At 55.2% G+C, this 19,293-nt stretch overlaps 1 protein-coding gene across 1 annotated transcript in view; it reads right to left on the reverse strand.

The window, feature by feature from the left end:
• Nucleotides 1–19,293, reverse strand: part of UBR4 (ubiquitin protein ligase E3 component n-recognin 4) — a 152,848-nt gene that overhangs the window by 61,216 nt on the left and 72,339 nt on the right. The window contains exons 60-70 of the mRNA XM_054175753.1: nt 17,783–17,951; nt 16,321–16,417; nt 15,197–15,304; nt 14,021–14,137; nt 10,094–10,303; nt 9,015–9,164; nt 7,127–7,354; nt 6,952–7,030; nt 4,180–4,422; nt 2,401–2,569; nt 1,466–1,610 (exon numbers count right to left, since the gene is read on the reverse strand). Of these exons, the coding sequence (XP_054031728.1) occupies nt 1,466–1,610; nt 2,401–2,569; nt 4,180–4,422; nt 6,952–7,030; nt 7,127–7,354; nt 9,015–9,164; nt 10,094–10,303; nt 14,021–14,137; nt 15,197–15,304; nt 16,321–16,417; nt 17,783–17,951 (1,715 nt within the window). The remainder of the gene's footprint in view (nt 1–1,465; nt 1,611–2,400; nt 2,570–4,179; nt 4,423–6,951; nt 7,031–7,126; nt 7,355–9,014; nt 9,165–10,093; nt 10,304–14,020; nt 14,138–15,196; nt 15,305–16,320; nt 16,418–17,782; nt 17,952–19,293) is intronic.

The raw sequence follows: 19,293 nt of genomic DNA on the forward strand, positions 1-19,293 counted from the left end.
GTCCAACCTGGCACCCAACACCTCCTGACAGCTAAACCATGGCTCCAAGGGCCACAGCCAAGCCTTTTCTGAACACCTCCAGGGATGGGGACTCCACCACCTCCCTGGGCAGCACATCCCAACAGCCAATCTCTCTGGCTGGGAAGAACTTTCTCCTCACTTCCAACCTAAACCTCCCCTGGCACAGCTTGAGACTGTGTCCTCTTGTTCTGGGGCTAGATGCCTGCCTGGGAGAAGAGACCAACCCCCAGCTGGCTACAACCTCCCTGCAGGGAGCTGGAGAGAGCAAGAAGGTCTCCCCTGAGCCTCCTCTGCTCCAGGCTAAGCAACCCCAGCTCCCTCAGCCTCTCCTCCCAGGGCTGTGCTCCAGACCCCTCCCCAGCTTTCTTGCCCTTCTCTGGACACCTTCAAGTCTCTCATTGTCCTTCTTAAACTGAGGAGCCCAGAACTGGACACAGGACTCCAGGTGTGGCCTAAGCAGTGCTGAGCACAGGGCACAAGGACTTCCCTGCTCCTGCTGGCCACACTCTTCCTCATGCAGGCCAGGATGCCCTTGGCCTCCTTGGCCACCTGGGCACACTGCTGGCTCATGTTCAGCCTACTGTCAACCAGTACAACCAGGTCCCTTTCTGCCTGGATGCTCTCAGCCACTCTGCCCCCAGCCTGTAGCACTGCCTGGGGTTGTTGTGGCCAAAGTGCAGCCCCTGGCACTTGGACTTGTTGAATGCCATCCTGTTGGACTCTGCCCTTCTCTCCAGCCTGGCAAGGTCACTCTGCAGAGCTCTCCTACCCTCTAACAGATCAACTCCTGCTCCCAGCCTGGTGTCATCTGCACATTCACTGCTGATGGACTCAATGCCCTCCTCCAGATCATCAATAAAGATACTGAACAGGCTGGGGCCCAGCACTGATCCCTGGGGCACACCACTGGTGCCTGGCTGCCAGCTGGCTGTGGCACCATTCCCCACCACTCTCTGGGCTCAGCCCTCCAGCCAGTTCCTAACCCAGCTCAGAGTGCTGCTGTCCAAGCCAGGGGCTGACTTGTTCTCAAGCCCACTGCTCCCCTATGTAATCCTACCACTGACTTCCATTCAAAGTTGTGGTTACCAAAGAGCTGAAACATCACAAACAGAAATATACTGAGCTGGCACATAGATCTATTTGTGCTCAAAGGTTTCCTGTGGGAAAGAAGTTGTCATCTAAATAGAAACCCCCACCCAAACCCCAGCATCCTCCCCATAAAACCACCACCAAACCCCCCCCTAAACCATGAAACAAAATAGAATCCACCCTCCCCAGCTGTTAAGGGACCCTTTGAAGGACCCTTTTAGGGCCATTCAGAAAGGAAATTTCCACCAGAAGGCTCTTCTGAGAGAAATCCTCTCCCAGCTGCCTCCTAAAGGAGCACTGAGCTCAGAGGCAGCAGCAGGATGCTGTCAGCTCCTGTCCAGGAGGTTACTGTTACCTTCTTCTCAGTCTGCTGGGTTTTCAGAGAGAAGTATCCCAGGAGATCTACAAACTGAGCAGCCTTCCTTCCATAGGCTGGAAGCTCTGGCCAGATTGACCACATCAGATCCAAGAGCAATTCCTGCTGAGACTTGTTGGAGTTCCTGTGGAATGGATCACAGGTCCCAGAATTGTTTGTGCTGGGAAGGACCCTGCAGATCATCTAGTTCCAACACCTCCCACCAGCCCAGCTTGCTCAAGGCCCCATCCAACCTGCCTCTGAACACTTCCAGGCATGGAGCCTCTACAGCTTCTCTGGGCAACCTGTTCCAGTGCCTCACCACCCCCATGGGGAAGAATTTCTTCCTCATGTATGATCTAAATCCAGCTTCTTCCAGTCTGAAGCCATCACTCCTCACTCCTGTCACTCCATGCCTTTGTCAGAAGTCCCTCCCCAGCCCTTCTGGAGCTCCCTTCAGGTGCAGCAAGGCTGCTCTAAGGTCTCCCTGGAGCCTTCCCTTCTCCAGGCTGAAGAGCCCCAACTCTCTCAGCCTGTCCCCAGCTAATCCAAAGTGAAATCTCTCTGCTTCCTTCCACCATGTCCGAAATGAAAGCAGCTGTCCTGCAGCACCCTGGAGATGCAGAGTTCCCTGCAGAGTTCTCAGCTTTTTCACTGTGTCAATTTGCTTCTGCCTCAGCAATCCCTTTGCCCCCAAACCCCTGCTCCCACAGATGTCAGGAGCCACATTCTGCAGCCAGACCTCAAATGCTCCTTGCATTGACTCAAGGAGCCAAGGCACAACTTCCCCCTCCAGCCCAAGCAGCGTCACTGATTCAGGGGGATGCAACCCCCTGCAAGTGTCAGCACCCTTCAGGACAGAGACTCCAGCCCAGCCTCCTACCCAAGGCCAGAGCTGCCCATCACTGAGCTGAGAGTGGCTGAGGGCAGCTCACCTGTAGATGTGGAGTGCCAGGCAGTGAGCCTGCCACCGGACAGAGGAGGAGTTGGACTCCAGCAGGAAGCAACGCAGGAACTGAATGAGGGTCTCCTTGTCAGCAAACTTGTTCAGCTGGTTCACCAGAGCTGTACACAGCTGATCCTCCTGGCTGCCCAGGCTCTCACCTAAGGGACAGCAGGGAGTGGGAGAAGAGGCTTGAGCAAGCAGGTAAATGGAGCAGCTCAGAGCTTCCTATTCACAGAGGTCATGAGGACAGATTGTTGTGTTTCAGGCAAGTTTAAGGCTCCTTTCTCTTTCCAAGATGACAACTTAGGACTCTGGATTAGCACAGGGAGGTGGGGGTGGAAAAGACAACTTCCTGGAACAGCTGCCAGCATGGAGATGAGAAATATGCTGCACAGCCTGCCTGAGAGAAAAGGCTCAACCATGGGGCAGTGAAGGAGTCACAGGGAACCATCTGATAGAGAAAGCCAAAGAGGCTTCCTTGAAGAGAAGCCAAGAGGGGAATTTATGCCCATGACTTTTACAGGGAAGCTTAATTACTTTCCCAGGCCTTTGGATGGCCATTAAGCAGCAGCCCTGGCTCCAGCACAGCTCACCAAGTCAGACAGAGTGAAAACAACAAGTCTGGACAGAAGCACTGGAGAGCAAAGTGGGTGTGCAGCTCCAGGGCTCCTTTGGATCCCTGGGAGCACTTCAACCTCCTCCAACCCAAAATGGCCAAGTCAGGTGGAAGCTGCTTCACTATTGGGAGAGGTAACCTCCATTAGACAACCTCAAGCCCACTCAAGTGGATGAATAGAGTGAGCCTGGGATACACTCAGCATTTTGGTCCAGCCCCAACTCCTTGGGTTTCAGCCCCAAAACTTAGGGTTCCAGACCCAGCCCTTAGGGTTTCAGCCCCAACTCCTTGGGTTTCAGCCCCAAACCTTTGGGTTTCAACCCTAGCCCTTAGGGTTTCAGCCCCAGCCCTCAGGGTTTCAGCCCCAAACCTTAGGGTTTCAGCCCCAGCCCTTTGGGTTTCAGCCCCAAACCCTGGGGTTTCACCCCAACCCTTAGGGTTTCAGCCCCAACTCCTTGGGTTTCAGCCCCAAACCTTGGGGTTTCACCCCAACCCTTAGGGTTTCAGCCCCAAACCTTAGGGTTTCAGCCCCAAACCTTAGGGTTTCAGCCCCAGCCCTTTGGGTTTCAGCCCCAAACCTTGGGGTTTCACGCCAACCCTTAGGGTTTCAGCCCCAACTCCTTGGGTTTCAGCCCCAAACCTTAGGGTTTCAGCCCCAAACCTTAGGGTTTCAGCCCCAAACCTTAGGGTTTCAGCTCCAACCCTTAGGGTTTCAGCTCCAACCCTTAGGGTTTCAGCCCCAACTCCTTGGGTTCCAGCCCCAACCCTTTGGCTTTCAGCCCCAGCCCCTTGGGTTTCAGCCCCAGCTCTCAGAGGTTCAGCCCCAACTCCTTGGGGTTCAGCCCCAGCCCTTAGAGATACATCCCCAGCTCTATGGATTTCAGCCCCAACCCTCAGGACATTGCTTCAGAGTTACAGAAGGTTTGGGGCTGGAAGGGACCTTTTAAGGTCGTCTGGTTCATCTTTGCCCCTCTCCAATCTGCATACAGTGAAACTGCTCTTCTCTCCTAGCTGCTGCTGCTGCAGTCTGGCAGGATCCATGCCCCTTTCCCACCGGTGGTATTTGTCACCCAGGCAGCAGAGCAAGAAAAGCTAAGAGGAGAAGACTTCAGCCCTAAAGCCACCCCAGGGCAGGGCCCAAGCACAGCTCACCCTCTCTCTCCTTTTCCTTCTCCTCCTTCTTGCTCTTTTTGGTGGAGGATTTGCTCTGTGTGGTTGGCTGCCCAGAGCCTGATGCTGCAGGAGCAGAGGTGGAAGAGGTGCTTGATGATCCAGAGGAGGAAGCCACAGACAGCACTTTACTGCCACACAGAGCACAAGAGAGCAGCTGCAGGAGGACAGGGGACACCCCTTCATCCACCAGGAAGCTGACTTGGAGGAGGAAATACAGAACAGCTGCAGGGAGAAGAAGGAAAAATCAGTGAAGGCTGGCTTGGAACAAAAACCCAAACCCCAAACCACACCAAACCAACCCAACAACCCCAGCCTACAGCAAAAGTACACCTTCAATGTGACAAAGATCATCCCTCAAGCTCACAGAACCTTCCTGCTCTGCACTGCAGAAGGCTAACATTCAGAATCATGGAATCAACCAGGTTGGAAAAGGCCTCAGAGCTCAGCAAGTCCAAGCTGGCACCCAACACCTCCTGACAGCTAAACCATGGCTCCAAGGGCCACATCCAAGCCCCTCTGCAACACCTCCAGGGATGGGGACTCCACCACCTCCCTGGGCAGCACATTCCCATGGCTAACAACTTGCTCTGGGAAGAACTTTCTCCTCACCTCCAGCCTAAAGTTCCCCTGGCACAGCTTGAGACTGTGCCCTCTTGTTCTGGTGCTGCTTGCCTGGGAGAAGAGACCAACCCCTTCCTGGCTCCAAGCTCCCTTCAGGGAGTTGCAGAGAGCAAGAAGGTCTCCCCTGAGCCTCCTCTTCTCCAGGCTAAGCAACCCCAGCTCCCTCAGCCTCTCCTCCCAGGGCTGTGCTCCAGACCCCTCCCCAGCTTTCTTGCCCTTCTCTGGACACCTTCAAGTCTCTCAATGTCCTTCTTAAACTGAGGAGCCCAGAACTGGACACAGGACTCCAGGTGTGGCCTCAGCAGTGCTGAGCACAGGGCACAAGGACTTTCCTGCTCCTGCTGGCCACACTCTTCCTGCTGCAGGCCAGGATGCCCTTGGCCTTCTTGGCCACCTGGGCACACTGCTGGCTCCTGGTCAGCCTACTATCAACCACTACCCCCAGGTCCCTTTCTGCCTGGCTGCTCTCAGCCACTCTGTCCCCAGCCTGTAGCACTGCCTGGGGTTGCTGTGGCCAAAGTGCAGCCCCTGGCACTTGGACTTGTTGAATGCCATCCTGTTGAGACTCTGCCCTTCTGCCCAGCCTGGCAAGGTCCCTCTGCAGAGCTCTCCTACCCTCTAACAGATCAACTCCTGCTCCCAGCCTGGTGTCAGCTGCACATTTACTGCTGATGGACTCAATGCCCTAACCCAGCTCAGAGTGCTGCTGTCCAAGCCAGGGGCTGACAGCTTGGCCAGGAGTTTGCTGTGGGGGACAGTGTCAAAGGCCTTGCTGAAGCCCAGGCAGACCTCATCCACAGCCTGCCCCACATTCACCAGGCAGTCACCTGGGCATGGAAGGAGACCAGGCTGATGAGGCAGGACCTGCCCTTCCTGAATCCATGCTGGCTGGGCCTGATCCTTTGGCCATCCTGCAGGTGTGCAGTGGGTGTGCCAGGTAGAAGATTTGGGGACACCAAGGTAAAGTGTTCTCCATCCCACATGGCACTCTGGGACAAGGGCAGGACAAGCAGGAGAAGCCAAATCTCCTACTCCTGGGCTAGGGGGAGGTGTCCCTGCCCATGGGAGTGAAGTTGGAACTGGATGATCCTTAGGGTCCCTTCCAACCCAAACCATCCTATGATTAACTCTGCTCTGCAGAGCTGCCTACTGCACCATATTGTGTCCTTTAGGAACAGATGCAGTGAAAGCACTGTGATAATTAGTACTGGAAGCAGTTCAGCCCCACTCAAAACTTTCAGCTGTGTCCCCTTCTTCTCTGCTGAGCTCCCCCATCTGAGAAGTCTTGATTCAAACCAAGACACACAGATTCATTGAAGGGTTTGGGTTGGAAGGGATCTTAGAGATCAGCCAGTTCCAACCCCCCTACCCATGGGCAGGGACACCTCCCACCAGCCCAGGGTGCTCAAGGCCTCATCCAGCCTGGCCTTAAACACCTCCAGGGAGAGGACATTCATCACCTCCTTGGGCAGCCTGTTCCAGTGTCTCCCCCCTCTCACTAGAAAGAGTTTCTCCCTACTCTCCAGTCTCAATCTCCCCTCAGGCTTCACTCCATTCCCTCTCACCCTATTACTCCCAGCTCTTGTCAGCAGTCCCTCCCCAGCTCTCCTGCAGCACCCTTAAGGAACTGGAAGGCTGCTCCAAGGTCTCCCTGGAGCCTTCAGCCCTTGTCCAAAGCCCCTCCGCAGCTCTCCTGCAGCCCCCTCCAGGTACTGGAAGGCCGCTCCAAGGTCTCCCTGGAGCCTTCAGCCCTTGTCCAAAGTCCTTCCCCAGCTCTCCTGCAGCCCCCTTAAGGAACTGGAAGGCCGCTCCAAGGTCTCCCTGGAGCCTTCAGCCCTTGTCCAAAGCCCCTCCCCAGCTCTCCTGCAGCTCCCTTCAGGTACTGGAAGGTTCCTCCAAGGTCTCCCTGGAGCCTTCAGCCCTTGTCCAAAGCCCCTCCCCAGCTCTCCTGCAGCTCCCTTCAGGTACTGGAAGGTTCCTCCAAGGTCTCTCTGGAGCCTTCAGCCCTTGTCCAAAGCCCCTCCCCAGCTCTCCTGCAGCCCCCTTTGGCTGCTCCAAGGTCTCCCTGGAGCTTTCTCCCCTCCAGGCCGCACAGCCTCTCTGCTCCCCCCAACGACTCTCTGAACTCACAGTCATCCTTGATGCAGAACTTCTGCCAGTTGACTGTCCTCTGGGTGGCAATCTCTGCACAGGCCTTTAGATGCTCCATCTGGAAGGGACAAAGGAGCAGAGGAGCAAGCCCCAGGGTGAGCATTCCTCTGCCTGACAGCTCCCCCCACCCCAGGGAGCCTCTGCCCCTCCTCACCAGGCTGATCAAGGTGTCGTACTGCAGGGCAGAGCCCGAGCTGGCCGTGACCACGCTGGCACGCAGGAAGATGCCTTGCTCCTCCAGCAGCTTCTTGATGCCGCGGACGTGGGAGTCCAGGGTGTGGAGGTCGCGCAGCTGCCTGTATTTGTCCTTGGAGCCGCAGATGAAGAGCAGCAGCTTGCGGACTTGGCGGCGCACGAAGGGCGTCTGCTGGATCATCAGGTACTGCCCAGAGGGGAGCACACGGTCAGCTCAGCAGCAGCCAGCTCACCCTCACACAACCAACCCGCACGGAAAAGGCCTCACAGAGATGGGCAAGTCCAACCCCTCACCAGGCCTCAGAGAGATGGGCAAGGCCAACCCGTCACCAGGCCTCACAGAGATGGGCAAGGCCAACCCGTCACCAGGCCTCACAGAGATGGGCAAGGCCAACCCATCACCAGGCCTCACAGAGATGGGCAAGGCCAACCCATCACCAGGCCTCACAGAGATGGGCAAATCCAACCCATCACCAGGCCTCACAGAGATGGGCAAGGCCAACCCATCACCAGGCCTCACAGAGATGGGCAAGGCCAACCCATCACCAGGCCTCAGAGCGATGGGCAAGGCCAACCTGTCACCAGGCCTCACAGAGATGGGCAAGGCCAACCCATCACCAGGCCTCACAGAGATGGGCAAGTCCAACCCATCACCAGGCCTCACAGAGATGGGCAAGGCCAACCCATCACCAGGCCTCACAGAGATGGGCAAGGCCAACCCATCACCAGGCCTCACAGAGATGGGCAAGGCCAACCCATCACCAGGCCTCACAGAGATGGGCAAGGCCAACCCATCACCAGGCCTCACAGAGATGGGCAAGGCCAACCCATCACCAGGCCTCACAGAGATGGGCAAGGCCAACCCATCACCAGGCCTCAGAGAGATGGGCAAGTCCAACCCATCACCAGGCCTCACAGAGATGGGCAAGTCCAACCCATCACCAGGCCTCACAGAGATGGGCAAGGCCAACCCATCACCAGGCCTCACAGAGATGGGCAAGGCCAACCCATCACCAGGCCTCACAGAGATGGGCAAGGCCAACCCATCACCAGGCCTCACAGCGATGGGCAAGTCCAACCCATCACCAGGCCTCACAGAGATGGGCAAGTCCAACCCATCACCAGGCCTCACAGAGATGGGCAAGTCCAACCTGTCACCAGGCCTCAGAGAGATGGGCAAGTCCAACCTGTCACCAGGCCTCAGAGAGATGGGCAAGTCCAACCCATCACCAGGCCTCACAGAGATGGGCAAGTCCAACCCATCACCAGGCCTCACAGAGATGGGCAAGGCCAACCCATCACCAGGCCTCACAGAGATGGGCAAGTCCAACCCATCACCAGGCCTCACAGAGATGGGCAAATCCAACCCATCACCAGGCCTCACAGAGATGGGCAAGTCCAACCCATCACCAGGCCTCACAGAGATGGGCAAGTCCAACCTGTCACCCGACCGACCAGGCTGGACCTGAAGATCTTTTGAGGTCTCTTCCAACCGTGGTGATACTGTGAGAGCTCCTGACAGCTAAACCATGGCTCCGAGGGCCACAGCCAGTCCCCTCTTGAGCACCGCTAGGGATGGGGGCTCCACCACCTCCCTGGGCAGCACATCCCAATGGTCAACAAGTCTCTCAGTGAAGAACTTTCTCCTCACCTCCAGCCTAAACCTCCCCTGGCACAGCTTGAGACTGTGGTCTCTTGTTCTGGGGCTGGGTGCCTGCCTGGGAGAAGAGACCAACCCCCACCTGGCTCCAACTTCCCTTCAGGGAGTTGGAGAGAGCAAGAAGGTCTCCCCTGAGCCTCCTCTTCTGCAGATGAAGCAATCTCCCCTGCTCCATGCTGTCACTCACCTCAGACAAGAAGTAGAACCAGGAGTGATCGAAGATGGGAGGTGGGATGCGGGAGTTTGTGTCTGCAATCTTCTTGATCTGGTAAGGCAGCCTCAGTACCATCTCTGTCAGGAGCTGAGTGTAGGCCTCAAACACATCTGCAGCATGACCCTGAGAGGAAGAGCAATCACTCAGGCTCTGGCACTCAGCACTCCCAAGTGTGGTGGCATCACAAGCCCCAGGATGCATTGCCTGACCCCCCTGAACCCCAAGGGTTTCTGCATCTTTGCAGCCATAAATCCAGCTGAGAAATTAGAACAAGCCAACAAACCTGCAGGAGGACTTCAACTACAGTCACAGACTCATGGAATGGTTTGGCTTGCAAGGGACCTTCAAAATCATCCAGTCCCATCTGAAATGGGACACCTTCCAGGGTGATCAAGGATTCATCCCACCCAGCCTGCAACACCTCCATGGAGGGGACACCCACAACCTCTTCCAATGTCTCCCCACCCTCACTGGAGAGAATTTCTTCCTCATCCCCCAGCCTAAATCTCCCCTCCTCAAGCTTCAACTTGATGTCAACCAGGTGGCAACTATGAGGATGCAGTGAGCTAGTCTGGAGTAGTGAAGCATTTAAACATTGGAGCTCTCAGCTTAGGAGACAGTCTTGCTTTGAACAGGGCTTTTCCCACTGCACCTCTACACACCTCAAAGCCACCCCTGCCCCAGCAGCATCTGAACCAGCCCAGGATTTAGTCTGGAAATCTCCATCAACTCCTTGCCACAGCAAGTAGCAGAAATTCTCCCTGCCAAGCAAAAGGACTCAGGAGCTGATGGAGTAGCTTCACCTCAAGATTAACACCTCAGCCACAAACAGTGAGAGCAGCTCCACACAAGGGCCTGAGGAGTGTCCTGAGGGGTCCAGCTGCTCTGAGAGCACTCAGAGGGATCCTAGTTGTAAGCTAGGTGCCAAGGGAATGGATTTTAATGGCTCTGCTAAAAGCAGACCTGTTCTGCAAGGAGGTTTTCACTCCCCTCTGCACAGCAGCCTTTGAATGCAGGTGGGGCAAAGCTACCAGGCACAGGGCTGGACTCACCTTCACGTACTGGCGGAGGAAGAAAGGGCTCATGTCAGGTGGAGATGAAGTAGTGTGAGGTTTCAGGAGCTGGCTGGTGGCTACAGGCTCCTCATCATTCTGCTGGCTTTTCCAGTACTCTAGCAAGGACTTCAGCACATGCAGACAGTAGTCAACAGCACCAGAGCTCAGCAACGCAGCAGCGGTGGCACTAGAGATGAGGGAGGAAGACTGAAACAAAGAGGAGATGGATCACTAAAGCACCTGAGAGCCACCAGGAAGAGCAGGGGAAGCTGTGAGAGAGGTGATTCTCCTCCTTCCCCACCACTAAAGCACCTGAGAGCCACCAGGAAGAGCAGGGGAAGCTGTGAGAGGTGATTCTCCTTCCCCACCACCAAAGCACTTGAGAACCACCAGGAAGAGCAGGGGAAGCTGTGAGAGAGGTGACTCTCCTCCTTCCCCACCACTACAGCACTTGAGAGGCAGCAGGAAGAGCAGGGGAAGCTGTGAGAGAGGTGATTCTCCTCCTTCCCCACCACTAAAGCATCTGAGAACCACCAGGAAGAGCAGGGGAAGCTGTGAGAAAGGTGACTCTCCTCCTTCCCCACCACTAAAGCACCTGAGAGCCACCAGGAAGAGCAGGGGAAGCTGTGAGAGAGGTGATTCTCCTCCTTCCCCACCACTAAAGCACCTGAGAGCCACCAGGAAGAGCAGGGGAAGCTGTGAGAGAGGTGATTCTCCTCCTTCCCCACCACTAAAGCACCTGAGAGCCACCAGGAAGAGCAGGGGAAGCTGTGAGAGAGGTGATTCTCCTCCTTCCCCACCACCAAAGCACTTGAGAACCACCAGGAAGAGCAGGGGAAGCTGTGAGAGAGGTGATTCTCCTCCTTCCCCACCACTACAGCACCTGAGAGGCAGCAGGAAGAGCAGGGGAAGCTGTCAGAGAGGTGACTCTCCTCCTTCCCCACCACTGAAGCACCTGAGAGCCACCAGGAAGAGCAGGGGAAGCTGTGAGAGAGGTGATTCTCCTCCTTCCCCACCACCAAAGCACTTGAGAACCACCAGGAAGAGCAGGGGAAGCTGTGAGAGAGGTGATTCTCCTCCTTCCCCACCACTACAGCACCTGAGAGGCAGCAGGAAGAGCAGGGGAAGCTGTCAGAGAGGTGACTCTCCTCCTTCCCCACCACTGAAGCACCTGAGAGGCAGCACCCCCTGGAAGCTGTGACAGTCAGCCAGCAGCTGCTGCCAGGGTGGATAAGAGAGAGAGAGAGAGCAGAGTTTTTTCTTGCAACTTTTAAGTTTGGGGTTCCTTTGAGGTTGGGGTTTTTTGGGGTTTTTGTGTCTGCTGCAAAGCAACTCCAACACTTAGAGAGACTTCTTTTGAACAAGTGCTTAGCAAAGGAAAACAAAATGAAATCTCCTCTTAAGTCTAATCTCCCCTCGACACATGTGCCAGAGGCCACTCTGCTATGGATTAGACTACTAGGGGCTTTTTTTTTCCCCCCCCTCTCCTTCCCTGCCTTCTTTTTTCCTCCCCCCTCTCCCTTCCTTCCTTCTTTCTGTTTTGTTTTGGTGGGGTTGTTTGGTTTTTTTTTTTAAGCCAGGCTCTCTATGTGTTTGCCTGGGCTGGGGCCAGCTGGGGAGCAAACCCTGGCAGAGAAGGGAGTCCCCCCCCCACTCTGCAAGCTGCAGCTCAGCAAGCTCTGCTCCACCCAGGTATTGCTCCACCTGCACCCTGCAAGAGGCTGGGGGGGGGGAGGGGGGCTTTGATTTCTGGGGGAAGCTCAAGCCAATAACAAAGGGCTGGAGAAGGGGGGGTGGTGGTGGTGTAAAAAAAGCTACTGTAAATAAAACTATTAAAGCAGCCCTGTAAATCCAAACAAACCCCACAGCTCATAAGCTCATTAAAATTTGATGCAGTTCAGACTCAATTTTTTTTAACCTCTATGCCTTTTTTTTCCCCTCCTTATTAATCTCCTTCCCACCACACACACACACACACACACACAGAGGGCTCTTCTTTTTTTTATGCCTTATTACTGCACCTTTTAGGCAGCAAATAGCTGAGGAATCCTCTTAGCCACTTTTAGGTTGACACAGCAGCGCCTTGCTTTCCAGTAATCACATTACAAATCCTCCCCTAACCCCTTCAGCACCAGGGAGATGCAAAGGGGGGGAAAAAAAAAAACCATCAACCCAAACCAACAAGCAGAGGATTGGTTGGGTTGGAAAAGACCCTTAAGGGCAGCCAGGCCAAAAGTCAGCCTGACGACACTATGGCCACCAAACCATGGCCCCAAGATAGAAGAGAGTAGAGTAGAGTAGAATAGGAGTAGAATAGGAGCAGAATAGGAGTAGAATAGGAGTAGAGTAGAATAGGAGTAGAGTAGAATAGGAGTAGAGTAGAATAGGAGTAGAGTAGAATAGGAGTAGAGTAGAATAGGAGTAGAGTAGAATAGGAGTAGAATAGAATAGAAGTAGAATAGGAGTGGAGTGGAGTAGAATGGGAGTAGAGTAGGAGTAGAGTAGAGTAGAAGTAGATAGGAGTAGAGTAGAATAGAAGCAGAATAGGAGTGGAGTAGAATGGGAGTAGAGTAGGAGTAGAGTAGAAGTAGAATAGGAGTAGAGTAGAATAGAAGTAGAATAGGAGTGGAGTGGAGTAGAATGGGAGTAGAGTAGAAGTAGATAGGAGTAGAGTAGAATAGAAGCAGAATAGGAGTAGAGTAGAGTAGAATAGAAGTACAATAGGAGTAGGAGTGGAGTGGAGTGGGAGTAGAATAGGAATAGAATAGGAATAGAACAGAACAGAATAAAATAGACCAGACCAGACCAGGTTGGAAGAGACCTTCAAGATCATCAAGTCCAACCTATCACCCAACACCATCTGATCAGCTCAACCATGGCACCAAGTGCCTCATCCAGGCTCCTCCTAAACACCTCCAGGGATGGGGACTCCTCCACCTCCCTGGGCACCACATTCTAATAGGCAGTCACTCTCTCTGTGAAGAATTTCTTCCTGACCTCCAGCCCAAACCTCCCCTGGCACAGCTTAAGACTGTGTCCTCTTCTTCTGGGGCTGCTTGCCTGGGAGAAGAGGCCAACCTCTGCCTGTCCACAACCTCCCTTCAGGGAGTTGGAGAGAGCAAGAAGGTCTCCCCTGAGTCATAGAGAGTCAGAGAGTCAGTCATAGAGAGTCAGAGTCAGCCATAGAGTCAGTCACAGAGAGTCATAGAGAGTCAGTCATAGAGTCATAGAATCAGCCAAGTTGGATGAGACTTCCAAGATCATCCAGTCCAACCTATCCCCCAGCACTATCTAATCAACTAAACTATGGCACTAAGTGCCTCATCCAGGCTTTTCTTGAAGATCTCCAGGGACAGCAACTCCACCACCTCCCTGGGCAGCACATTCCCATGGCCAATCTCTCTGTCTGTGAAGAACTTCTTCCTAAAATCCAGCCTGAGCCTCCCCTGGCACAGCTTGAGACTGTGTCCTCTTGTTCTGGTGCTGGGTGCCTGGGAGAACAGACTGACCCTCACCTGGTTACAGCTTCCCTTCAGGTAGTTGTAGACAGCAATGAGGTCTCCCCTGAGCCTCCTCTTCTCCAGGCTAAACACCCCCAGCTCCCTCAGCCTCTCCTCCTCCTCCTCTCCAGGCCCCTCACCAGTTTCGTCACCCTTCTCTGGACACCTTCCAGCACCTCAACATCTCTCTCTTGAATTGAGGAGCCCAGAACTGGACAGAGTACTCAAGGTGTGGCCTGACCAGTGCTGAAGCCAGGGGAAAGTTATCCTACAGACTCCTCCAGATTGCTTTCCAGAGCCCTTCCAAACTGTTTCTCATTTTGATCCCAGCTGGCAGCTTTCTAGACCATCTACAATGAACAAAAGCCTTCCCCAAGCCCACCACCCTTCCCCCCCACACTATCCCCCAGCTTGAAGGATGTACCTCACAAATGGAAGACTTGGATCCTGATTTGGTTCTGGACATGAACACACTGAGCAGCCTCATGACCACCAAGTGCACTTCATTGACTGGAGAGCGTTCGTTTTTCTTCGACACGTCCTGCAAGGAGACAGTTCCCACATCAAGGAGCTGAGCACAAGGGCCCCAAGCACCTCAGGTCCAGTGCTCTGATCCTCATGAAGCATTTCTAATTGCAGCTCAAGCTGTAGTGTTATTAGAAGGAGCACACATTCTTCAGTGTAAGGGTAGGAAGGGGCCTGGATGCCAGAGAGGAGCCTGACACATGGCAGGCTGTGTCAATAATGCATCACTGAGCATGGCTGGTTTCAGGGTTGAATTCCAGCAGAGCAACTTGTGATGCTCACATAGAATCAATCAGGTTGGAAAAGACCTCAGAGATCAGCAAGTCCAACCTGGCACCCAACACCTCCTGACAACTAAACCATGGCTCCAAGGGCCACAGCCAAGCCCCCTTTGAACACCTCCAGGGATGGGGACTCCACCACCTCCCTGGGCAGCACATCCCAATGGCCAATTACTCTTGCTGGGAAGAACTTTCTCCTCACCTCCAGCCTAAACCTCCCCTGGTACAGCTTGAGACTGTGGCCTCTTGTTCTGTTTGCCTGGGAGAAGAGACCAACCCCCACCTGGCTCCAAGCTCCCTTCAGGGAGCTGGAGAGAGCAAGAAGGTCTCCCCTCAGCCTCCTCTTCTCCAGGCTAAGCAACCCCAGCTCCCTCAGCCTCTCCTCCCAGGGCTGTGCTCCAGACCCCTCCCCAGCCTCATTGCCCTTCTCTGGACACACTGAAGTCTCTCAATGTCCTCCTTAAACTGAGGAGCCCAGAACTGGACACAGGACTCAAGGTGTGGCCTAAGCAGTGCCGAGCACAGGGTAGAATGGCTTCTCTGCTCCTGCTGGCCACACTGTTCCTGATGCAGGCCACGAGATCTCCAGGGATGGTGACTCCACATGTGGATGCCAGACCCAGAAAACAGCAAGAGTTCCACTCATGTCATTTTCTACCTGCTGTGAAGTGAGCCAGGGGAAATAAAACTGCCTGAAGACATCCACACAGCAATGTGTGGCTGTGATGCTCATGCATGGGAAGTAGCCCTGGCTAGAAGGAGCCAGCTGAGTGTGTGCACACTCTGCAGCTTACCTTTTTGTCCATGCACAGCTCTGCAATCAGCTGGGAGAGAAGGTTATCTAAAGCTCCCTTATCTTTCTCATCATCTCCATCCAGGTCTGTGGTAAGCATCAGAATAACCTGGGAATAGAAGGCAGGGAATTAACAGAAGGCAGGTTCCATGTTCTCCAAATAAACAGAGATTATCTTTCTCAAAACATCACAGATTTTATCTCCATTAATCTCTGCTCTTGCCCAAATTCTTCCTGTGCCATCAAGTCCAAATAGGAACATTCAGTATATACCCAAAAGTAGGCCAACAGTATCCTGGGCTGCAGCCAGAGGAGTGTGGGCAGCAGGGCAAGAGAGGAGATTCTGCCCCTTGACTCTGCTCTGCTGAGACCTCACCTCCAACCCTGCCTCCAGTGCTGGTGTCCCCAGCAGAAGGAGGGCACAGAGCTGCTGGAGGGAGGCCAGAGGAGGCCACAAAGATGATCCAAGGGCTGGAGCAGCTCTGCTATGAGGACAGGCTGAGGGAGCTGGAGGTGTTCAGCCTGGAGAGGAGACTCCAGGGGGACCTTAGAGCTGCCTGCTAGCTGAAGGGATCCTGCAGGAAGGCTGCAGAGAGACTTTTCATGAGGCTGTCTGGAGACAGGCCAAGGGGGAATGGTTTGAAGCTGAGGCAGAGCAGGGTTAGACTGGAGCTGAGGAAGAAGTTCTTCAGTATGAGGGTGGTGAGACACTGGAACAGGCTGCCCAGGAAGGCTGTGGATGCCTGCCTAGAGGTGTTCAAGGCCAGCTTGGAAGAGGCCTTGAGCAGCTGAGTCTGGTTGAGAGGTGTCCCTGCCCATGGCAGGGAGGTTGGAGCAGATGATTTTCCCTTCCAACTTAAGCCATTCTAGGATCCCCAAACACATCAGAGCTCAAGGATTTTAGCCTTGCAGCTCCTCAGCCAGCTGTAAAACCCACACTCAGGGTACAGGCCCAGCAGAAATCTAAGTGCAAGGAATGCTGTGCAACAGCTCAAACACTTAGGGACAGACCCACACACTGTGACTGGGCACAAAGAGAAAGGGAGAAGCATGTGGAAATAGAAACCAGGAGCAGCAGTGATCAGCTGTTTGAGTAAGGCTTAACTCCTGAGCCACTTTTCTCACCTGCATGTAAGGGATGGCTCTGACTCCTCCCACATTCCTCAGCTGGGGTAGGTTCTGCAGCAGCCTCTCCAGCAACATCAGTCGGACCATGTGCAGCCTGCAAGCCAGAAGCCAACAATTCAGCCACAGAGCACTTCAGACACTCCACAAGGAACACCAGAGCCAGCAGGATCACTGTGATTTACCATGGATGTTGCAAGCATGAGGAAACCCTGAGGTCAGCAAACCTGCAGAGTCTCCCTCAGATGTCCCAGTGAGACGCAGAGCAGCTCTGACAAGAGCTGTGGCTGCTCACTCCAGAGCCACCCTGCCTAGCACCAAGCCCCTGCAGCATTCAGCTGTCTGGAAACTGATGCTGCAAATCACCTCCCAGCTTCCCTGTGAAAGTAACTGAGCAGAATGAAACCCAAATCTTTCCCCCAGGAGCTCCTGCAGATGCCTCTCTCCTAACAGACAAGTTCCCAGCAGCAGACTGCAGTGATTCTTGTTTGCTGGACTCATGCAGGGTTTATTCAGCACTTGGCACAGGCAGCAGGTCTGGGGGACACACATTAGGTGTGTGGGAGATGGCAGATGGTGACTGCACAGAGGGAGGCATTTTGCATTGCCAGTTTGCTGTGCTCTGTGCTGTTTGCTGTGCTGTTTGATTGTTACCATCCAAGGGTCACAATCAGTGCTCCGTGAAGTACAGCACCCATAGGCTGCCTCCCCCCCACCCCCATCTCTGAACATGGAGTGGAATCAGAGAATCAATAAGCTTGGAAAAGACCTCAGAGATCAGCAAGTCCAACCTGTCACCCAACACCATCTGATCAACTAAACCATGGCTCCAAGGACCACAGCCAAGCCCCTCTTAAACACCTCCAGGGACAGGGACTCCACCACCTCCCTGGGCAGCACATCCCAAGGGCCAATTACTCCTCCTGGGAAGAACTTTCTCCTCGCTCACAACCTAAACCTCCCCTGGCACAGCTTGAGACTGTGTCCTCTTGTTCTGGTGCTGGGTGCCTGGGAGAAGAGACCAACCCCCACCTGGCTACAACCTCCTTTCAGGGAGTTGTAGAGAGCAAGGTCTCCCCTGAGCCTCCTCTTCTGCAGGCTAAGCAACCCCAGCTCCCTCAGCCTCTCCCCCCAGGGCTGTGCTCCAGACCCCTCCCCAGCTTTCTTGCCCTTCTCTGGACACCTTCCAGCACCTCGACATCTTTCCTAACCTGAGGAGCCCAGAACTGGACCCAGGACTCCAGGTGTGGCCTAAGCAGTGCTGAGCACAGGGCACAAGGACTTCCCTGCTCCTGCTGGCCACACTCTTCCTGCTGCAGGCCAGGATGCCCTTGGCCTTCTTGGCCACCTGGGCACACTGCTGGCTCACGTTCAGCCTACTATCAACCATTACCCCCAGGTCCCTTTCTGCCTGGCTGCTCTCAGCCACTCTACTCCTGAAGAGTAAAACAAAGCCCCTTGCCTGTTGCTGGTGTGGACATCTCCCTCTGCTTCTCCTTCCCCTTCTGAACCATCTCCCTCTTGCTGGCCTGTGGTAGTGCTGATGGCGCCTGTGCTGGAGCTGACGCTGCCTGGTCCAGCGGGGTGGCCCTCAGCTGCCGTGTCCCCATAGGCACTGCTGCGGCCAGACACTGGAGGAGGAAAGAGAGCAAGGGTAAGGCAATGTAGCACAACTGAGCAGAGGATGACTGAACTGTCTGGGCTGGGAAAGACCGGCAAGATCATGCACTCCAACCATTCTCTAACCATGGCCCTCAGCACCACATCTCTGTGGCTTTGAAACCCCTCCAGGAACAGGGATCCAACCACCCCCCTGGGCAGCCTGCTCCAGTCTTTGTGATGCCTCTCAGGGAAGCAGTTTCTTCTCATGTCCAACCTAAACCACCTCCAGTACAACTTGAGGCCATTTCTCCTTGTCCCTGGGAGAAGAGACCAACCCCACCTGGCTCCAACCTCCTCTCAGGGAGTTGGAGAGAGCCAGAAGGTCTCCCCTCAGCTTGCTTTTCTCCAGACTGAACAACCAGAGGTCCTTCAGCTGCTCTTCCCCAGCCCTGTTCTCCAGACCCTTCCCCAGCTTCCTTGCCCTTATCTGGACCTGCTCCAGCCCTCAATGTCCCTCTTGCAGTGAGGGGCCCAAAACTGAACCCACTAATCAAGGTGTGGCCTCACCAGGGCCCAGTACACTGGGGACAATCCCTGCCCTGCTCCTGCTGGCCACACTCCTGCTGATCCAGGCCAGGATGCTGGTGGCCTTCATGACCACCTATGCACACACTTGGCCATATTCACAGGCTCACAGGGTGTTAGGGGTTGGAGGGGACCTCAGGAGATCATCCAGTCCAACCCCCCTGCCAGAGCAGGAGCAGAGACTCCAGCACAGGTCCCACAGGAACACATCCAGATGGGGCTGGAAAGGCTCCAGAGAAGGAGACTCCACAACCTCTCTGGGCAGCCTGCTCCAGGGCTCTGGGAACCTCCCAGTGCAGAAGTTCCTCCCCACGCTGAGGTGGAACCTGCTGTGCTGGAGTTCACACCCACTGCTCCCAGGGCGCAGCGAGCAGAGCCTGTGCCTGCTGCAGCAAGCCCCGAGGGCGGCCGCCCAGCACGGCTCTAGCACTGGGGCTCCTCCTTCGCCACAGCCCTGGGGCTCCTCCTTTGGCGCCTGGCGCGGCTCTGGCGCTGGGGCTCCTCCTTCACCGCCCAGCACGGCTCTGGCGCCAGGGCTCCTCTTTTGCCGCCCAGCGCGGCTCTGGCGCCGGGGCTCCTCCTTCGCCGCCCAGCACGGCTCTGGCGCCGGGGCTCCTCTTTTGCCGCCCAGCGCGGCTCTGGCGCCGGGGCTCCTCCTTCACCGCCCAGCACGGCTCTGGCGCCAGGGCTCCTCTTTTGCCGCCCAGCCCGGCTCTGGCGCCGGGGCTCCTCTTTTGCCACCCAGCGCGGCTCTGGCGCCGGGGCTCCTCCTTTGCCGCCCGGCTC

This window comes from Dryobates pubescens, chromosome 33 (genome assembly GCF_014839835.1).
Source record: "Dryobates pubescens isolate bDryPub1 chromosome 33, bDryPub1.pri, whole genome shotgun sequence".
Taxonomy (NCBI): Eukaryota; Metazoa; Chordata; class Aves; order Piciformes; family Picidae; genus Dryobates; species Dryobates pubescens.